The sequence below is a fragment of the Poecilia reticulata genome, linkage group LG5 (assembly GCF_000633615.1).
Source record: "Poecilia reticulata strain Guanapo linkage group LG5, Guppy_female_1.0+MT, whole genome shotgun sequence".
In the NCBI taxonomy this organism is placed as follows: domain Eukaryota; kingdom Metazoa; phylum Chordata; class Actinopteri; order Cyprinodontiformes; family Poeciliidae; genus Poecilia; species Poecilia reticulata.
In genome coordinates this window covers 19,791,983-19,811,235 of record NC_024335.1, presented here as the reverse complement: position 1 = coordinate 19,811,235, position 19,253 = coordinate 19,791,983, and the positions used below count along the sequence as shown (strand labels likewise).

General features: G+C 39.2%; 1 protein-coding gene across 4 annotated transcripts in view; it reads right to left on the bottom strand.

The window, feature by feature from the left end:
* quob (quattro b) overlaps positions 1-18,556 on the bottom strand; it is a 35,202-nt gene extending 16,646 nt beyond the window's left edge. For 3 of the 4 annotated variants that reach the window (XM_017305027.1, XM_017305028.1, XM_008409362.2), the window contains exons 1-4: positions 18,246-18,556; positions 3,960-4,157; positions 1,973-3,452; positions 263-421 (exon numbers count right to left, since the gene is read on the bottom strand). In XM_017305027.1, the coding sequence (XP_017160516.1) occupies positions 263-421; positions 1,973-3,452; positions 3,960-4,157; positions 18,246-18,248 (1,840 nt within the window). In that variant the 5' untranslated portion in view covers positions 18,249-18,556. The remainder of the gene's footprint in view (positions 1-262; positions 422-1,972; positions 3,453-3,959; positions 4,158-18,245) is intronic. The other variant, XM_017305029.1, reaches the window with a different exon arrangement.
* Positions 18,557-19,253: the final 697 nt, after the last annotated feature.

The following is a 19,253-nucleotide window of genomic DNA, read 5'->3' as shown; positions in this document are numbered from 1 at the left end:
TTTTTAAAGAAACACACTGGTTTGTTAAATGCACAATCAAATGGTTGTTAGCTTGGGCTTCTCAGTTTTTACAAAAAGTGAATAAGATAAGAAAATCAACTTGGATTGTTGTCTATTTAATCATTTCATCTACAGTGTTCAAGATGTCTGGGTACATTTAAAGAGAACTTGTCTATCTTATCCGATCACAAAAAATGTACTTTGGTTTCATGTTTTAGAAATAATCTTTACATTTTTTGAGAGACTTATGAGCACAATTTACCTGGTAAACAAATAATGCCCAGTTCCAGCAGACTGCTGATCTTCCTCCAGCAGGATTGTTCTGTTTGTGAACCTGTTGCAGAAGGTTGTTTTTCCACCTTTATGCTGAAAAGTTTGGAACCCAATCCATTTATGCTGGACGTGCTCGAATCTGAATCTGCTGAAAACACAAACAAAACTCTCGGTTTTCAAAACCAGGCACTAATTTTTGCAAAACAGAGAAGCAAGACAGAGTTAAGTAATGAAGCTGTATGCATGGCATGCTTCTTTCCAACGCAATCACGTCTTTCCCCAAAAGGTACTTGGATTTTCCATGTGTGCAAACTGCACATTTAAAAGATTGTGTGAATAGATTTTGACTTTTGTGGTTTTTTCTTTGTGGTCTTTGGGATGTTGTTGAGCAACTTGACTAATTTCCCATCCATCTGAGGTTTGGGATCGATGACTGAAGATCGGACAAAGCTGTTTGTCCCAGCAGAACAGTGATTCCAAATACACACCAAAACAAGAAAAGTCCTGCTAGCATAGGTTTTCTTGAATGGTCCTTACCCTCAAACAATTAAAAATGTATACTGTATATATTATGCTTAACAGATGGAAAGCGGACTCTACTATTCTAGCTGCAACTTAGTCAAAGACACGCAGAAAAGTCTTATGGAGTTAGAGTTATGTGAATACTTAATGTATATTTCAGGGTGTATGTATCATGTGTCATCTGTGGGGATTAGAGGACAGAAACTTAAACTTCCTGTTTCTATGTTTCATTAAAGTGGGAAGCTTTATTTCTTAACTGTGCATGGGAAAGAATGGTTCAAATGAATATTTAAATAACTCAAATTTACACTATATATAGATATAGTGCAAATGTTGAGTGATCCTAAATTTGTACATATTCTTTCTACCAATCCTTCCATATCAACAAGTATTTTTATTTGCGTTTAAACAAAACAAATTCAGCACAGATTCACAGCTTTATATAGACAGTATGTACAAAAATAAATAAATAAATTACAAAGTCTTAGCCTGGCAGCAAAGTGAGACAGACTTCCTAATTGACCTCCTCTCAACAAGGCCCCGTCTATAGTCCCCACTATTTTAATAGTCCATGACAAGCATGTCTCCAGCCAAGACCTCAGCTCGTCCCTCCGAGGGCATTCTTAGACACGAAAACAAGAGAGGAGAGCAGAGAAACTTCCTCCTCGCATGTCATTCTGTCTCCCTAAATTAGACAAATGCCCTGTTTTTTTTTTTCTTTCCACCCACTAGGTTCAGAGCCTCTTTTACTGGGGTGCAGGTTGCTATTTCCGTTCCCTCCCCTGATAAGAGGAATGACGTGAATGTGACCGTCCAGCCAATGATCTCAGACAGAACAGGGGAGATTCCCCGGAGGATGATTGTGCTGAAGTTTGATCTTTGACTTTTGAACCCTTGTTCTGAAGAGTCTTTATGAAGCGTAACCCTCAGAGGAGCCACATTCCCTCAAACACAACAAGGTCATGGTAGAGTTTCTTGCACTCGTTTTTTTTTTTTTTTTGCTTGAAAGTTGGGAGATTCTTTGAGCATTGAGAAACACTTCACTATGAATGACTGCCTGGGCATAATGTTAACAATGTGTGGACCGTGTGTGTGTGTGTGCGTGTGTGTGGGCCACTTTCTAAAATGAAATCTGCAGTGAATTAGCCAATGGAGACGATGAAACGTCTCTGCTTACCTTTTTTCAAGCCCTTCAGTCTTTCCACGTTTGAAGCCTCCTGCTCTTCTGCTGTACTATTTTCATGCCGCATTATGCTGGTTAGTGTTTCAGGGCAAACATCACTGTGGCTCCTGTTGTTGATTTTGTACAGGATAGGACTCCCTGTGGGGGTGTCCGACAAAGCAGACATAGATCTCACTTTAACTTTGTGTTTTCCCGATGGTTTTGCAACCTCCCCTTTCTGGCGTGTCTTCAAGCCTCCGTCGGACGTCGCCAAGGACACAACCGATCCTGGATGCTTAAAAAAAGCCTGTCCCAACTGGTGAGAAATTAGTTTACCGTCACTGGGGCTCAGTCCAGAGAAGGGTTTTAAAATCACAGCTGACTCCTTCATCGCGTTTTCTGATTCACAGCTCAAAGGACGGTGACATCCCGCGCTTTCACAGGACTCACTGTCCGTCGCAGGTTCTTGGCAGTGGTTGGATAACTTACACAGGTGGTCTTTTTGACCTTCAAACGCCCCTCCGGGTCTTACATCATCATCCTCAAACAGTCCAACCTCGTCCAAGGCACCTAGGAGGTCCACGCCTCCCCTTTCAAAAGGCACCGGGTTTTTTAGCGCTGCTACATAAGAGTCTCTGTATCTACATTTCAAATCCAGGTCAATAAGATCCTGATCCAGCTGTCTTTGGCCGCATGGCACACAGGGCTCCTCTGCATACTGCAGGGTCTGTCCGCTATTTCCAAGTGGGACGGGTGGCGGCTGTCTCACAGGTTTGGGCAAAACTAAAATAGGTTGAGTTTGTTTATCCACAAATTCCTTCCCTTTCGCAATGTCCACCAAGTCAACATAATCCCCCTCCATTTCTTGATAGGTCAGACTCTCCCAGGTGTTAGGAGAAACCCAGCCCACAGGTTTGTTCATCGGTTTGGACCCTGATCTGGGCGGTCGCCTTTCCATTTTGATGAGCTTTGAGGATGCGTGCGACGGTCTGAGAGATGCTGACATCCTGTCTTCTTGTGGCAACCTCACTGCCTCCACTGGAAGGGTAGATGAATTGAAGTGGGAGGAAGCCGAGACCTTCTTGGTCTGAGGCGCTGCCTCACCACAGGCGGGGACAGCCTTAGGCTTATCTAAAAACTCTGGAATTGAAATTTCAGACCACGGCAACTTGATCACACCTTGATCTGTGCAAAGTAAACAGCGAGACAGAGGAGTCCCGTGGCGTCCTTCATTGATGTCCTGCAGCCACTCCTCGGTGAAGAGGCAGGGGTAGGAAGTCTCAGGGATCGGCGTCTCCTCAACCTCTCGACATCCCTCCTCCAAGAGGCTCTTGAGGACAATCCGGGCCGCTTGGTCACCAAAGGGCTCCACCTGAAGATAGAAGTCTCCAGGACGCAACAGCAAAGGGTTCACAGACGCTAACTGGATGACGGTTTTGTCGTGCAGACAAAGAGGCCAGCCCTCACAGCGGAAAACTACGTCAGAGTATCCAGCCTGGAAAAAAAAAAATATTGTTATTACAGAGTGACAAGGATTTCTATATTTACTCTCTGATACTTTTTATTGCTTATACGAATTAGGAGCTGCAATTTTCATTCAGTTATGCTGTTTATTGGCAATAAGTAGAATTATAAGGGCTTTATAAGGACTATAATAACATGCACTAAAACCAGTAAGGAATCTCAGCATCAGAAGTGCTTAATTTAATTTTATTAAGTCATGTCACTGAACTGTTTGCTGTTATGTTTCTCAAGCATGCAGTCTGTTGTCCACACAATAGAAAATATTAACAAAAACCTATAAAAATACTCTGGATTGAAAAATATCAGTAACCAAACTATGTAAAGTTAGATCTCAACAGCTTCTCTATTAAGTCTCAACTATTTTTGTTAAAACAATTGACAGTCATGGTAAGTTATTTACTTATTGTTTACCCTCTGTAACACAGTAGGGAATCTACACTGAAAATGTACAGTATATTTTCTATGAATTCACACTCACACATGCAGCCTGTTGGACAGACTCCAGCAGGTGTTTGGAGGGAATGAGGAAGTCCAGCAGGCACTGCAGAGCATCGCCGTGGTAACGCTCATCGATGGTACGAAATAGCTGGCAGAGGACGATGGGTGCTGTGACCTCAAAAGGTGGGAAGAGTGCCGACAAGGCACTCTGGATGGACAGGTCCAAGGATTCTGGATTCTGGAAGAAATTCAAAGTTAAAAATTGTTCTTTTCATAATTGCTTTGACTCGGTTATTTCTCAGTCACATGTTAACACAGGCCCAAAAATAAAGACTGCTTGCATATTTTATGTATTTTGCTTTGCAACAACCCAGTTCAGAAAATAAGTCATGGTAAAATAAAAGTACACCTCTTTAAATTGTAAGGCTTTTTTAGGTTTTATTTTTTTGACATATCTAGGGTTTGTTTGCCATTTTCACTAAAGCTCCACATCAGCAGTGTGAGCAGAACACAATCAGCTGTCCAGACTTTTTTCATTTCACTTCCTGGCCCAGACATCCGCTTCTTTCTTTCTTTTTTTTTTCTTTCTTGTTTGGTGCTGAAGTTAGAGGAGAATTTTACAGTCTTGGCTGTCTTGAGCCACTGGATCAGCTCCCTGTGAGATTTACACATCAAAAGGGGAGTAAGAATATGACTTAAAAGAAAAGAAAAAAAAAGACAAAACAAAGGAGAGTCTTTCACCACCAAAGAAGTCTGCAGCGTGAATAGGAGCCAGACATACTGTCTACCCAGAGTAGAATATTTTTAAAATGTAACTCGAAAACAAAGCAGGAAATAGTAAAATAAAAACACTAAAGTTGTACATGATTTAAAGAGAACTGGCACACTGCACACTTTCAAGTTTTACACATTGTGCTATCGTAGAGGCCGAGATCCCAGAGGAATGTGCGGTGATGTGACTGTTTATGTGGGAGTTCACTTATCTCATTCACTGAAAAGGACAAAGATGTTCACACCAAACTACTTTTAGCTAACCACATGTCTAAATTTCTGAGTATTTTATATCAATTGAACGGATTCACAGATAAACTGATTTTGTTAAAACACTAATGGCAAGCATTTAGCTCAGCATCATAAAAATGTATAGCTTTGTCTAAAATGTCAGAATATTATCCTTAAAATGGACATTTTAGGATATTTAAATGAGGTTTATTCAGCATGAATCCCATTTGTTTGGTACCTGATGCCAGTCTTAGAGAGGCCGAGACCACAGAGGACTTTTTGTCCTACATTTTCTGAATAAAAACTTCTCTTTGACTAGCTGTTAACTCTGAGACTAACACATTTTGATTTTCACTTACTGAAGAAAACTACAGGAAATATATAAGCTGCACACTACCTTCAAACAGAGCCTCATATCTGTACTTTTGTTATTATGACATTTCAAAAGTTTGGCAGTCGCATTTTAGAAATTCTGAGCAACTTAACTTCGGTCACATACATTTGCTTTGCTACGCTGCGCACCGAGAAGATCATGAATTACTAAAAAGACTGTCTGTGTCTCCACTTGTGACATTTTCAAAACATTTTAACTGTGACTCATTAAGGAAAGTCCTCATGGTCCAAACAACTCAAAAGTAAATACACTTCAGAGTAAAACAACACATGCTTTGCCAACCTTTGACTCATTGCTGTACTTGCCTGGAGTCTCCTCAAAGAGACTCAGAGCTGGGCAAATAAAGAAGGAAATGGCTGCATGGTTTTCTGCATGAGTACACTTTTGGATGTCATCTTTATCACTTTAGGGAACATGAGCAAGGGAGAAACACAAGACTACTCAAAGCTACGTTTTTTTTTTCCTTTATTATAAATATGATTAAGTATTCCCTGTGTTGCTCTGCTCACTTCTTTTCCGGACCTGGACATGGTTAATTTAAGTTAATGTATTTTCAGCTGACCAGGGTCACCAGATGATCGGGGTGACAGGAGCATCTCTTCTAGTCTCAAATGCCCTCAAAGACTCAGCTGTCTGTGAAACAGTTTTTGGGTCAAGTACTGCACATGGAGCTGGTTTTCACCGTAAGTACGCTTTTTGAGAATTAATCCTCCAAATGTCTGCAAGGTCAAGGTATCAGCAGCAGCCGTGCTATTAGTGAAGAGCGGCCAAGCATGTGGAAACAATTCAGATGAAAGGAGAGTGTCTTTAAAGCATTTCAGTGAACCCATCCCGACAATAAGCTTGGCTTTGAGTTGGGGATGTTTCGAGATCTGCGATTAGATTAGTGAAATAGTCGAGCGCACACACACTTTTGATCCGGCCGTGCAGCCCAGCAGCAGCTACAGTAAAAATAAATCTGGGGCTTGGCATGTCAGCTGGCTGTGAAATGTTCCATGAATTTAGCATTTGGCGCACAAAATTGTAGTTTGTATTTATAAGGACGGGGCTCTTGAAGGTTTAGTCTGCAAATACGTTGAGTCCTTTTTCAAAGTTGTGTTTTCCCTTCTGTGTTTAGAAAGAATGTATACACAAGTCCATTAAGTGTTGGTAAAGCTCAATAACGCGGAAGCCTAAGTGAAGCACTGACGGTTTTCTCCACTTGTGCTATAAAGTAAATGATAAATGATAGTACTCGATATGAAGTAACATGTGACTTAACAGTAGCACACAACGTAACATGATCAGTTCAAAACTTCAAACAGCAAAATTTTGAAATGTTTCTTTCACACAAATAACATGCATTTGAATGAATATATATAAAAGTTAAAAGAGACAAGTGTGCATGAGCACAAAATGAAACACATTAAAAATATTAACTTCTCAATAAATGGAAACAATTAGTATACAAAAACAAACTAAATAAAGCAAGTAAGTTGTGAAACTAATAATCATTAAGTTGACTTGATTTGGTATGGTATCCCTCAGGGTTGTTTGCGTAGCCCATAGCTATTTATACTGTAACAAAACCAGAGTGCATTAAAACATGATCAAAACTTTCTAAGGGCATTTGTAGATGACATTGGTGCAAGATTGTTTTTTGGTGACTAAGAATCATTTTACAGGCAGAAGATCAAACAATTATGGGACTAGTGCTGAGATAGTCACCTGGTGCTAAGTGATGATGAAATGAATAAAATTATCATAATGTGAAAATACTGAGCTTCTGCTAAAATTATACACTTTACATAAGTATACTTATTGATTTGTTGAATGTTTTTTCTATCAGGACTTTATTTTATTTCAGGATTTTAAACAACAGTCCCTTTCAATCCAGATACAGACAAGTCAGTTTTGGTATGAGCAACACATTAAACTGACTATAAATCTATTTGATTTAATTTTGATGTCAATTTGATTACTGGGTGAACTGGAATGAAAGTAAACAACGGAAACGATCACCTCACCCACAGCTTCAAACTCCAATGCCATGAACAAAAAAATAAAAACATAAATTAAACTCATAAGAGAGAAATATTATACTGATGCCAAAGCCTTACAAAAGCATTCAATGAACACCACATAAGAACTGAAACAACTAATAAGTTATATTTACTGCCAAACTGACTGACAACCAAAGTACATCTCACATAAACTAAATAATTATTAATGAATACATAAATGATTATTTGTTTTTATGTGCTACCCAGTCTGGGCAGAACACCAAATGTTGACAGCAGCCTTTACAGAGCACCAATATTTAATTTTACAGTAAAAAAAGTTGAAATTAAAAAGCCAGGTTTAGTCGAATAGCTTGCTTAATTTGAGGATACTACTTTTGGACCCACACCAGGCGATCTATTTATACAAGCAGTTCTCAGTAGCCTGCCGTGTTATTGTAAACCCCCCTGTCCAACAAAGGACCCAGCTTTAAGCCCGGTCCTGGTGAGGCTTGATGGTCCTGAACAGGTCCTGGGGAGCTCAAAGTAAACAGAAAGCACAGCAGCATCAAAGACCTCACACTGGTCAACTCGAAGAACAACTGGCAGAGACAGCAGCATCTGTCTGCACTTTGGACATGAAATGTTGAAAACAAGTGCAAGATGACTTCAGCTGTTGTTTATGGACAATGCAATAACACCTTAAATCTCTCAGCTATGTTTAACATTTGCATTCACAGAGCTGAAACGAGTTAACGCTCACCAGACAGTGCAGGGTCCTTGGATTTAATTCAACATCAATATCTGAGCACTTGCAGTTTTTCTCACTCTGCGCACCTCTGTTAGTCATTGCATTCCTTCGGTTTTCCTGATTGTGTACATCTGTCACAACAGCCTGTGAAACGGAGAGCAGAATCGGTTGGAGGCAGACGGTCGAACGGTAATGCATCACAGCTGTTTAAGACTCGCGTAGCCCTTGAAATATAGGCTCTACTGTACTCTGCACAGCTAACGCCGTGTCCGGGGACATTTCTAATAAAGGACTGCACAAAGATGAGCAGCTCAGCTTGTCACTGAATGTGTTTTATTTCAGTTATTAGACTCTTACATGCTTGCTGTTTTCAGAGACGTTCAGGTCTGTTTTTTTTTTTCTGCATTCATGGAAGTTTAATATCTGTAGTGACTGTAATTAACATTCTCTCAAGGGAAGCCTGCCAGCTTTTGTCTATTATTACTGTAAGCTATGAATGCAAATCATGTACCGTTTTATCCTTTAGCCTAATTTGAATGCTATTTTATGTTAAAAGAAAAATTAGCTGCTATTAATTGCTGCTAATTATTTTAAAAATCAACAAGATACAATACACAGCCCATTATGTGTGCTTAAAAAAATACAGCTACATTTATACCCTCTGATATTGAACTCCTTACTCTTAGTAGAACAATTTGTAATTAGAAATAAATCTGTATTCAAAAACTTGTTGTCAAGTTTAGAAAGTGAATTTGTTCCAAGGTTTCATATAAGCTTGGAAATCAAGAGTGGGGTGCATCGTAATGAGTTAAAAAAAAATGTCCAAAATTATCCAAAGTACTGGAGTCCAGTTTGACATAAATACAAATGGCCAGAAATAAAATATATTTATGAATCACAGTCTGTTTTATGTCCCTAGTGTTGTTACACAAGCCTCCACCAACTCTGTCAGAGATGAGGTTTGAAGTTTTCTCACCAGTCAGCTTTAAAACCTGATTAGTGGTGTGAGTACATGCCTCAAACTTAGTTTTGATCTCTGGCTTTTGTGATTAAGATGTAGTCAGTCTGAACATTATTAAATATATGTCCAAAAGATTACATTTTTTCAATGGTTGCAATTTTCTTTTAAAAGGCATTGATTAAAATCTGTCTACTTCTGTCTTTGTTTTTTCAAAGTGGAGTGTTACAGAGGGAGGTTTCCTCAAGTTGTCCCATTTGCTGAACTGTCAGGTCTAGAGTCCTTCAAAAGGCAACCAAACATGTTAGACGGTCCATGTTGGGAACCCTAGACTAGGATTTTCAACTCAGGTTTTAACATCTAGGTGTTTAATATACCTAAGCTATGTAAGGATCAACGCACAGAGAGGGAACAATTACAATTTTACAAGTAGAAAAAAATTTATTTTGAAATGAAGAGAGATTTTAAAGTCCGGTTTTAGATGTGCACAGTCATCTGGTCTTCTGCGCGATAGTCAAGCCCTGTTTTCTTTTCCATGTAGATTACAAGCACTTGTGTTTAAATCTCATTGCTATATATTGGCAGATAAAACATTTTTGTGATGTTTTATCTAGTGCTCTACATTTATGGTTGGTGGCAGTGTTAGACAAAAAATAATTTGGCCCATTTGTATTCAGTAATGTGTAAGGGCTTGATGGGATCTTGTGCAAAAAGCTCTTGCAATACCGTGACAGTATGGTTCATCAAATTAGTCTCAGGCAGAGCTTTCTCGTTACTACGTTGGCCTTACTTCATCTGATAAAACAGGTGTGAGCTGCAACTACGAGTCTAGTCAAGCTTAAAGGCAAATACTTTAAGTTTGGGGGAAAAAAAAACTGTGACGAGAAGAATCAATTTGCATGAATAAGATAATGTTCACTGCAGCTGCCTCACAAAGTTAGCATGTAATTTAAACAAACATCTCTAGCTAAAATCTAAAATACTTTGTTCAAATCTGTAGTCAATTTTATTCTAAAAAGAGCTTTGTTAAAACACATTCTACTCTCTCGATAAGCATTTTTGGGTTAATGGCATGCACTCTTCATGACGTGAAATATAAACCCCTGTTTTGTTACCGTTGCTAAGATAGCAAAAAAAAAATTTCCGTTACTGGAAGTCATGACTGTGGGTGGTTTGGCTAGTAATATATGAGGTAGAACCTCCTGAGATTTACCGAGCAAAGCTCAGCTGGATCCACTTCAGAAAGTCCAGTCAGCCAAATGAAGGGAGGGAGGTTGACTGTTTTCATGTATCTCAATAGAACAGACTCTACCTTAAAGCAGACATGAACTGTAAGCGTGAACGAATCCATAAAATTTTAAAAGTTTGAGAAAAAGATGTTTGCGAACAGCAAGCGCACTTTGCAATCACAGTCCTAGTTACAGCAGCGTTAGAAATATTAGCAATGTGGGTGTGGAGTCAAGAAAGGAGACAGATTCAAGCACAATCTGGGTTGAGTACTAAACAACAAACAAACTGTAGAGCAGCAAGTCAAATAAAAAAACACAGATTTTACGCAAACAAGGCTGGCAATTCTGAAAAGCATAAATGACACCTCGCAATAAAATCATTTACTACACTAGATGGTGCCACACTGACCCCATTTTATCAGCTCGCTCACTTCGCTGCTGTCTGCGGGCAAAACATCTGAAGACGATACCAAGTTTTCACACAGTCCGTCACCAAGTATCACACACCAATATGCAACTGTTATGAGCACTGCTAAAGTCTGCTAAACAGTGTATTTGAGTTGTTGTACTCTATCAGGATCACTACTTAACTAACTTTTGTTTTTACACTGTCCAGCACATCAGCATAGCCAATGCCATGCTCACAATGACTATTTACTCCCACGGTCAGACACTGAAGAGCATTCAGTCAGGCATAAATCCCAACCTCTATCTGGTTCTGCAGAGGCTGTTGCTTTTGATCAATTTCCAGCCGACCACATTCCCCCGCTGCCTCTGCTTCACATTCACGACACGGGGATTCCCTTTCCTCTTGCTATTGTCCAAAGCAGCCAGTGATTAAACTCTAGAAGGAGCTTCAGGCTCCAGCAAAGGTCATGGTATGACCTAAATGGGCAAGCTAGCATAGACAGGAGGCATTTGTTTTAAAAGTTGGCTTTCTCTTTTTCTTGCCCTCCATTTTAGTCCCCCCCCCCGTCCTTTTGCTAAGTTTGCTAGTGAGCAAATAATTGCAGGTTGGAGCACACCGCCCCAGGCTCAGGCTAAAGAAAGTTTCACCTCATATTTGAGCCACAGTATAAACAACCTGTCAGGCATGCATTGGCAGTGAGTTTTCTTTTTTGTCATTTGCTACAATGAGAAGAAAAACTGCCTAGAACATAAATGTTAAGATGATTGACTTTAATTAAGTTGTAACAGCTCTTGATGTGACATTTTGAAAGGATTTTTGTTTACGTTTTCATGCCGATTGGCTCTTAAAATTCTTTTGAACGGAGTGCGCTCTCATTCCACCTCCAGGCAAAAGTGGCACTTAAGGTAAGATGTGCCGTAAAATACTTGACACCGCCTGGTTTCTCCCTGTCTGGCTTTGTTGACCTGTCCAAAAGCTAACCAGGTCAGCACTAATAAAAAGAATTTGGTAACTGATATGGGTTTTTTATCAGAATATTGTGCCTGCTTTAACTTGCCTTGCTGCTCACTTTGTCAGCCAATAAACAAATTCAGATTTGGAAGTTAGATGTTTTCCCTGGAGCCCAAAGTTGAACTTGAAGCTTCATTTTGCTTTGGACTCTGAAGTTCTTCCCTTGTGTGATTTCCCTTTTAGACTGTATGTTTGCAGTATTTCTTAATATTCATATGTTGGCAGCAGTTGACTGTCTGATGAAGTGAGCTGTAGCTTTTGTCACAGGCCCAGATGTGAAGATGTTTGTTTTAACCCTTCCAGACAGAACAGATCGCCGATGGTCCAGCCAAATTTGCAGTACTGTAATTTCGCCGCACTTGGCGCTATCTGAAAAATTCCAACGGTTGCTGAAAGGGGAGACGTTGCGCTTTCTAGCCAATATCTGTTTATTACGGTAAATCCACTCCCGCCGGAGCAGGGAGTGGATTTAATCTGAGGGGCGCTCTTTTAATAGATGGTATATTGCGAAAATACCTTGCTAGATATTGAAAGTTCCTGTTTTTATGGGTAAATGGGCAAATATATAATATATATAATATATTAGCAGCAAAACATTTTCCACTTTTCATCATGTTTGTGTGGCAGCATTTCATCGCCCTCCTAAAATTATGGCTTAATTCAAAGAGTGATTTTTTTTTGTCTTTATTTTATTTTATTTTTTTTACTTTTTTTTTGCAAAAGTAAAAAAAAAAAAAAGAATTAGGCCATTATTTTAGGAAGGTGGTTATGTGGGGTATTCAGTGGCAAATAGAAACTGACATTATAGAAATGACTTGTGAGAACTGTAAGACATTTGCCACTGGCTAATAGCTACTGTATATCCCATCCACACTGTTGTGATATCATTTAATGTCACACTGTGCTATGTACTCATCAGTGATGACAATTCACTTACATCTGCATGCATAATTCTTAAAACTGAAATACATGGTTTGACCCACTTTTTGACGGATTCATCTTATGTATCTGACATTGTACATTAAACGTCTATCTGAAATTGCCAATTAACCCTTAAGTAACAAAAAAAAGACAAAATAATGGCAAAAGTAATACTTTCCTGAAGCCGCAAGAAACTGAATTCCACGCCTCTGATACCGATACACATGCGCTACCCCAAAAAACATGCATCACATACTTTAAAGATGTGACAGGAGTTGATGTTCAACAAAGTCTTTTTCCAGTGTGCTAGCATACATGGCAAAATAGGAAAAGTGACATCACTTTTCCCATTGATAATGCCAAACCTTTCATCTGGTTTATTGTTTCCTGTAGGTGTTAGACTTAACTGATCTTTGTCTGGGTTTTCTTAGCTGATGATGGATTTTCTTTTTCTTCTTTTTTTTTTGGAATACTGTTTATAAATAAAAAGGAAGGTGGGGGGCGAGAGGGGATTTATGGTTAAAATCTCATTTCATCTTTTGGTGCCAGTAACATTTACCATACCACTTAATGAGGTTGGCGTATCGCTACGGCTGTATTTTGTGGATTTAGCATAAATGACCCCAAGCTCATAAAGTATAAGATGACATAGCTTTCCAGGAAATCGTTTGCATTGCGATGGCAACAACCACAGTCAAGAGGAAATACGTTTCGTACTCAGGTAAAGTGAATGCAGACTTGAAGTGAGTCATTTGGTTCTCCATGTCTGACTCAGCATGATTTTTTACATGTGGCTTAAAAACCCTGCTCTATAACTGGTTTCGCATGCAAACCACATTTGAAATGAGGTTTTGTCTCAGAGCAATTGTGGTCGTAATCAAAACGACAGGATTAGTCATACTCATATAATCAAAAGCATGCGGCCAGTGTCTCTCATCCCTCTTTCACATTAAGTGTCTTCTGCCTAGTAAAGAGACAGCCCTGTCTCCTGCTTAACTCAGCAGAGTCAATTGCCGTCTGAAATCTTTTCAACCGATAAAAATAGTCAATAGAAAAACATGACATTAAATCTCTATTTATTTGGAGGGACTGAATATGTTGTTCATTTTGTTTTTCCAAATCTTTGGGATGTAATGTAAAACTTGTTTATAAGGTGAAAATCCTGTGATATATATATAATATCTAGAAGTTTAAGTGCACGCTAGTTTAGCATGTAGACTGGAAATGTCACGGGTCTGAACAATGCTACAACAGGCAGTCATACTGGAACTGTCTCAAAACAATGAGCTCAATGTGTCAGGATCCAGCTTAAATATCTGCTGTCGTCTCTTTTGAGAAAACAATCTCTGACTCACAGCTGCAATTCAGAACAAGTATGAAGTAAAAAAAAAGTGCTTCAAAAATGCTCCCATTGTGTGCACAGCAGCCAGATGTTATGGAATGCTCAATAAACTACTTTCATATCTTCTGTTGCTCAACTATATGACCTAGAAAATGAAAAAAATACAATGAGCTGGCAAAGGTGTTTGGTGAAAACCAGCAGCATGCCAGAACACACCTTGAGATAAAAGAAAAAGAGTCTGGCAAACACTAAAGATAAACTTTAGATATTTCTCTGTGAATGTATTACGAAAGGATTTGGTAGCCTGTGTGAATTTTAATGGGAAGGAAATGCCAAATAGCTTCGACGTATTTTTCTGTGTTTGATTACTACATGCTGTACACTGACAGCCAGAGTATGAAGATTTTCCCATGAATACGTTGCTCTGCGCTGGTTTTGAAAATATGTGGAAAGCATTTGCTTTGCGGGTTTATCAGTGGTGGGGAAAATGATACGGCGTAACAATCAAGCAAAGAATATGAAAAAAAAAATCTGAGTAGGTTGATTTGACAACCTTAGCATGTAAGTGTAGGTGTATATATATCCGGTGTTGAACCACCGACCGTGTTCATGCAAACACTTATCGATAATCGCAAAATAAACATAGAATCTGTAAACGTAACCCTGTAACAGACTGAATGTTATTTATTATGTTACTGGGAAGAAAATATTTTATACAGTATGTAACAAACTGTGGCTCCTACAGCCGCAATTATGTAAAATTTATTCATTGTCCAATATACAAGAGAAATCACTTGTATCTTGACTTAACTGACAGAAACCAAACTGTTTATAGATTTATTTCCAGGGACAAACAGATTATATGTTTCACAACATCTGCAATTTTCTGACCCTTAATTTTAGCCATATTTTATTTTTTAAAATGGCTAAGAAATAAGACTTATGACTATTTTTGCTGACGGTAAACTTAGCATGGTGCCACTAGCATTACTTAAAAACTAAACTAACATTAATATTAATAAAACTTTTTGTCGCAACAGAGGGGTACAAGCTGCTGGAATAGGGCAAATTACAATAACTAATCAGACAAAAAATTAAAAATTTCAGAATTCCACTAATGCACCATATCTAAGAGCTACCAGGTTGTGATGGAAACAACAGTCTTCGGTGTGGAGGCTGCTACTGATGTTAGCTAAAGTCTGAATCAGTGAGGTGTGAAGATCACAGAAATTGAAGAAGTTATTTAATGTCTACTTGTTTGAGGTTTATTTACACTGAGAGAGACAGAGAGAGCAAAACTTTCTCTAAATACCAGGAAAGATCATGGATGGGTAAATTAATGTTTTTAAAACATTTTCCAGTTTTAAGCTCTTTATGTTGTGGAATATGTTAGATTAAATGTTGGCAACCTTTTGGAAATGTCAGCAGTAAAAATCTACATTCTTACTGTTGACTATGTTAGTAATAATAGCAACACTAACTGTACTGACCACTAATGTAATATAGAATTTAAAATGTAAACTATCTGTCATCAAATTGCTTTTTTTACTCTCTCACACACTTCTTCTTCCTCATAATATAAATAATCATATGAATAATTTGTAGCCACTCAGAGCAGAATAGATTGGTTATTAAAAAGAAATCTGAAATCAGCAAGAGGAAAACCTCAGCTCACAAATAAGCCACACATTTCTGATATAAATATCTTAATTACAAGATTAGCTCATAGTAATAATTTCCATACCTTTTTATTTTTATTTTCTCAGTATGGCTTTGCAAAGTGAATGCAGAGCAAGCAAAGCCAGGGATGATGCTTTCAGAATTAAGGAAGTGAAATGATGTGAAAAGATGTGATGTGACTTGTTTTAGCCAAAGCAGGAATTCACTAATAACTGTGAGAGGATTACAGCTGTGACTGTAGGACGTTGAGTTACAATATAGACCATAAGTCACACTGCATTCTGTGTTTTTTCTTTCTCATGTCAATTGTTAACACAAATAAATAATGAATAATCATGTCTGACTGACCTGACCTGCTCATATATAGCAGGTTTGTACTGCACTTAATCTATATCTCTAGCAGAGAAACGAAACAAAACCAGCTTCTCTTGAGATTTGCTGAAGCAAGTCCTTGACCTTACTAATACTCCGGAATGAAAGACCGCTGCTAATGGATGTCAAACCGTTACCAAGTGCAGGTACAGTGCACGCCAGTGAGAAGGGATCTGGGTTGTGTTCCATTGTTAAGTGTTTACCCAACATAGAAAGCTCTGCTCATACACGGTGCAGTAATCAGATGCTTTAGACTCTTCAGGTTTAAATGACTAAGTCAGGGTGGTCATGAAGGGAAACATCACTCATGGTTTAAGTAAAACAAACAGCCTTGGGCCTGAATGCTGGTTAAACAAGTAAGTATGCAGATGGATACAGATGGAGGCAGGTAAATTACAGTCTAGACTTTTGACTCAATCTTTTGATAAGGAGTCTGACTGAGATTCATCAACTCAGATGTTTCTTTCAGTAAAGGGAGTTAAAGAGGTTACAGTTACAAGACCTTGCAAAATATACTTATATATCTTACACTTTGTTAAATTAAAAGATTTGGTAGGAATTGTGTTGTAAATTAGCTTGAAACAGCACACGACTACGAAGTTGAAGGAAAGTGACGCACGGTTTGCAGGATTCCTTAAAAGTAAAAAAATCTGAAAAGAACAGAATCTTTGTGTTGTCAGCCGTCGTGATTCAATGTGAAACTACTTCAGACTTTAGTCTCATAATCAAAAGTACTTTTGTGTCTCTGAGTGATTTGTACACTTAGATGCAGAACGTTTTGCCCAATTTTCTAGCAAAATATCTTAAGCTCAGTCAGATCGGATGGGGATGGTCCATGAACAACAAATTCATACGTGATTTTATAAAGGTTGAACTTCTGTCCCATTCCTCACTGTTAGTCTTTTGGAGCCTTTGACAGATTTTCCAGCAGGACTTTTCTGCATTTAGCTCCATCAATTTTCCAATCAGTTCTGACCAGCTTCCCTGTCCCTGTTGAAAAAAAAAAAAAAAAACGTATCCCCACAGCATAGCACTGCCATCACTGTGTTTCACTGTGGATGTTAAATGTGACGTGTACTTTTTTTTTGTCTCCACAGTGTTTTGAGCCTTGGCCAGAAAGTGAACGTTTTGTCAAATTGGATTGGAACACCTTCTGCCACATTTTTTTTTGCTGCCTTTGTGACAGTTGTGTAAAACTAAAAAACAAGACTTTTTGTCACTTTCTGTCTCTACTGGACTTTTTGAACCTCTTTTAGAAAGGTCATGTTGGTACAGTCCTTTACTAATAGTTAAACGATTCTCTCACATTAGCTGGGGATCGCTGCAACTCTTCCAGAGCTCCTACGAGTCACCGTACCCCTGCTTTCATTGAGTCACGTTACACACATACACACACACACACACACACACACACACACAACACACATGCAGGCTCTGAAGGCAGCCAGTTGCATTGGATTTTTTTTTTTTTAAGGGTATCAAATCCCAAAAGTTTTTGCATGTAGCTTCACAAAATAGGAAAATATTTAAGAGGCATGGATACTTTTGTAAGATACTGCTTTACCACAGGTAAATAAAAACATTCCCATCATGTGGCTAACCTGTTATTGTTAAATTAACAATGCTATAACTGGGATTAAACCACTCATAAAAAAAAACCCAACAACCTAGAAAGGCGTGGATACTTTTTAAAGAGCCACAACTGAACACATGAAAAGGAGTCAAACCAGTTATAAAGCGTGCTCAACATCCTGAGGTTTCTGCATCAATTAAGCCCAAAAGGATTAAAATGTTCAACACAAAAGACAATGAGCTTCTTTCTCTCTTTCCCAGTAGGCAAACACTTGGAAAGCTTCAGATGTCGTGAGCTGTCTCACCAAGTGAGTTCAGAAAACAACAACAAAAAACCTTCACTGAGCGTGGCTACAATAACACTGTGCAGACTTTGTGTGCCGTAAGGATACGTTTTACTACCTAGAGAGCAAGTGAGGTGAAGTTGTACAATCCAGTCGGTGATCCTGGGAGCTCGTCAAAAAAAATGCAAAAGAAAGTAAAGTTATTCATGGTGATTTATTTATTTTGCTGGCGGGGAGGATCTGCGGGTAAGCAATTCACGATTGCTAAACTTCACCCAGAAATGCTTTGCAAAGCCGCAGACTTGTCCAACAAAAACACAAGGTCTGAGTTAATGGGTCAGTGGAGCACTTGCTCGCTTTAACCGCAAAACAACAATGAACAGGAAGGACAAACAGGAGGTAACGTTTCCATGATACTTTACCATGATTGCTGGAGCTTCCCCCTCTATCGGGCAGAAAGTTTCTTCATTTTTGGATCCTGATAATCCTCTTTACCTACAGTAGCTCCACTTGGCTCTGCGTTTGGAGACCTGCCATGTTTAGCATATCCCCGCCGGAGGCTGCCTGAAGAGCATCCACATGACAGTGAGTCGACTTGATTGAAAAAGAAGAAAAGTCAGCCCCATTCTTCACGCACTTTAACTTTGTGGCATAGAGAGACGTGCATTGCTGGGCTGCCTGTTGATCCTCCAGCTCCTCTTTCACTTCTAGTTCACTTCCCCAGCTCCTCTGAGTGTCGGGTGGGGGGGAAGAGAGGAGGAAAGGAGGGAAGGAGTGCAGGGAGGGGGAGGAGAAAAGCGCTCCCTTTTCAGAGGAAAATCCCCCTCCAGGCTTTTCAGAGATTTTCTTTGCTCTCTCTCTCTCTCTCTCCCTCATGCTTTATCACACACCCACAGACGCAATATATCACAATCCCAAACACAAAGCATTCAGAGAAACAGTCGCTGGCTGTTACTGTACTCCACGTCGGAATATCGAAACATTTCCACATCCCATTCTGCCGTGCACTCAAACCTCCCCATGCATGAGCACACTTTGAAGGAAGCGCACCATTTTTTTTTTGTTTTGTTTTTTTGTGGCTCAGATCCGCAGAAATCCAGCCCCTCATTTTTGGCCCCTTTTCTTTTGTGTTTTACTCTCAGACAGCTTTCAGGAGGCTAAGTCAGTCTTTCTTCTCTCTCTTCTAACTCCATAGACTTCCACTGTCTACTTTGAGGCTTTCTCATTTCCTCTCTTCAGCAATTGTCCGCCGGGCAGACTGACCTGCGTTAGCCTAGCGTCAAAAGAAGAGACCACAGAAGGTTCCCTGCTGCGGTCCAAGCCAAGCAGGACTGCCGTCATGCCGCTGCATAAGATCAGAGGAAAGTACTGTATATAGGCCGCAAATTGCATTAGGTTTGAATGAAACCCAGGCAGGACCTGCTGCCATT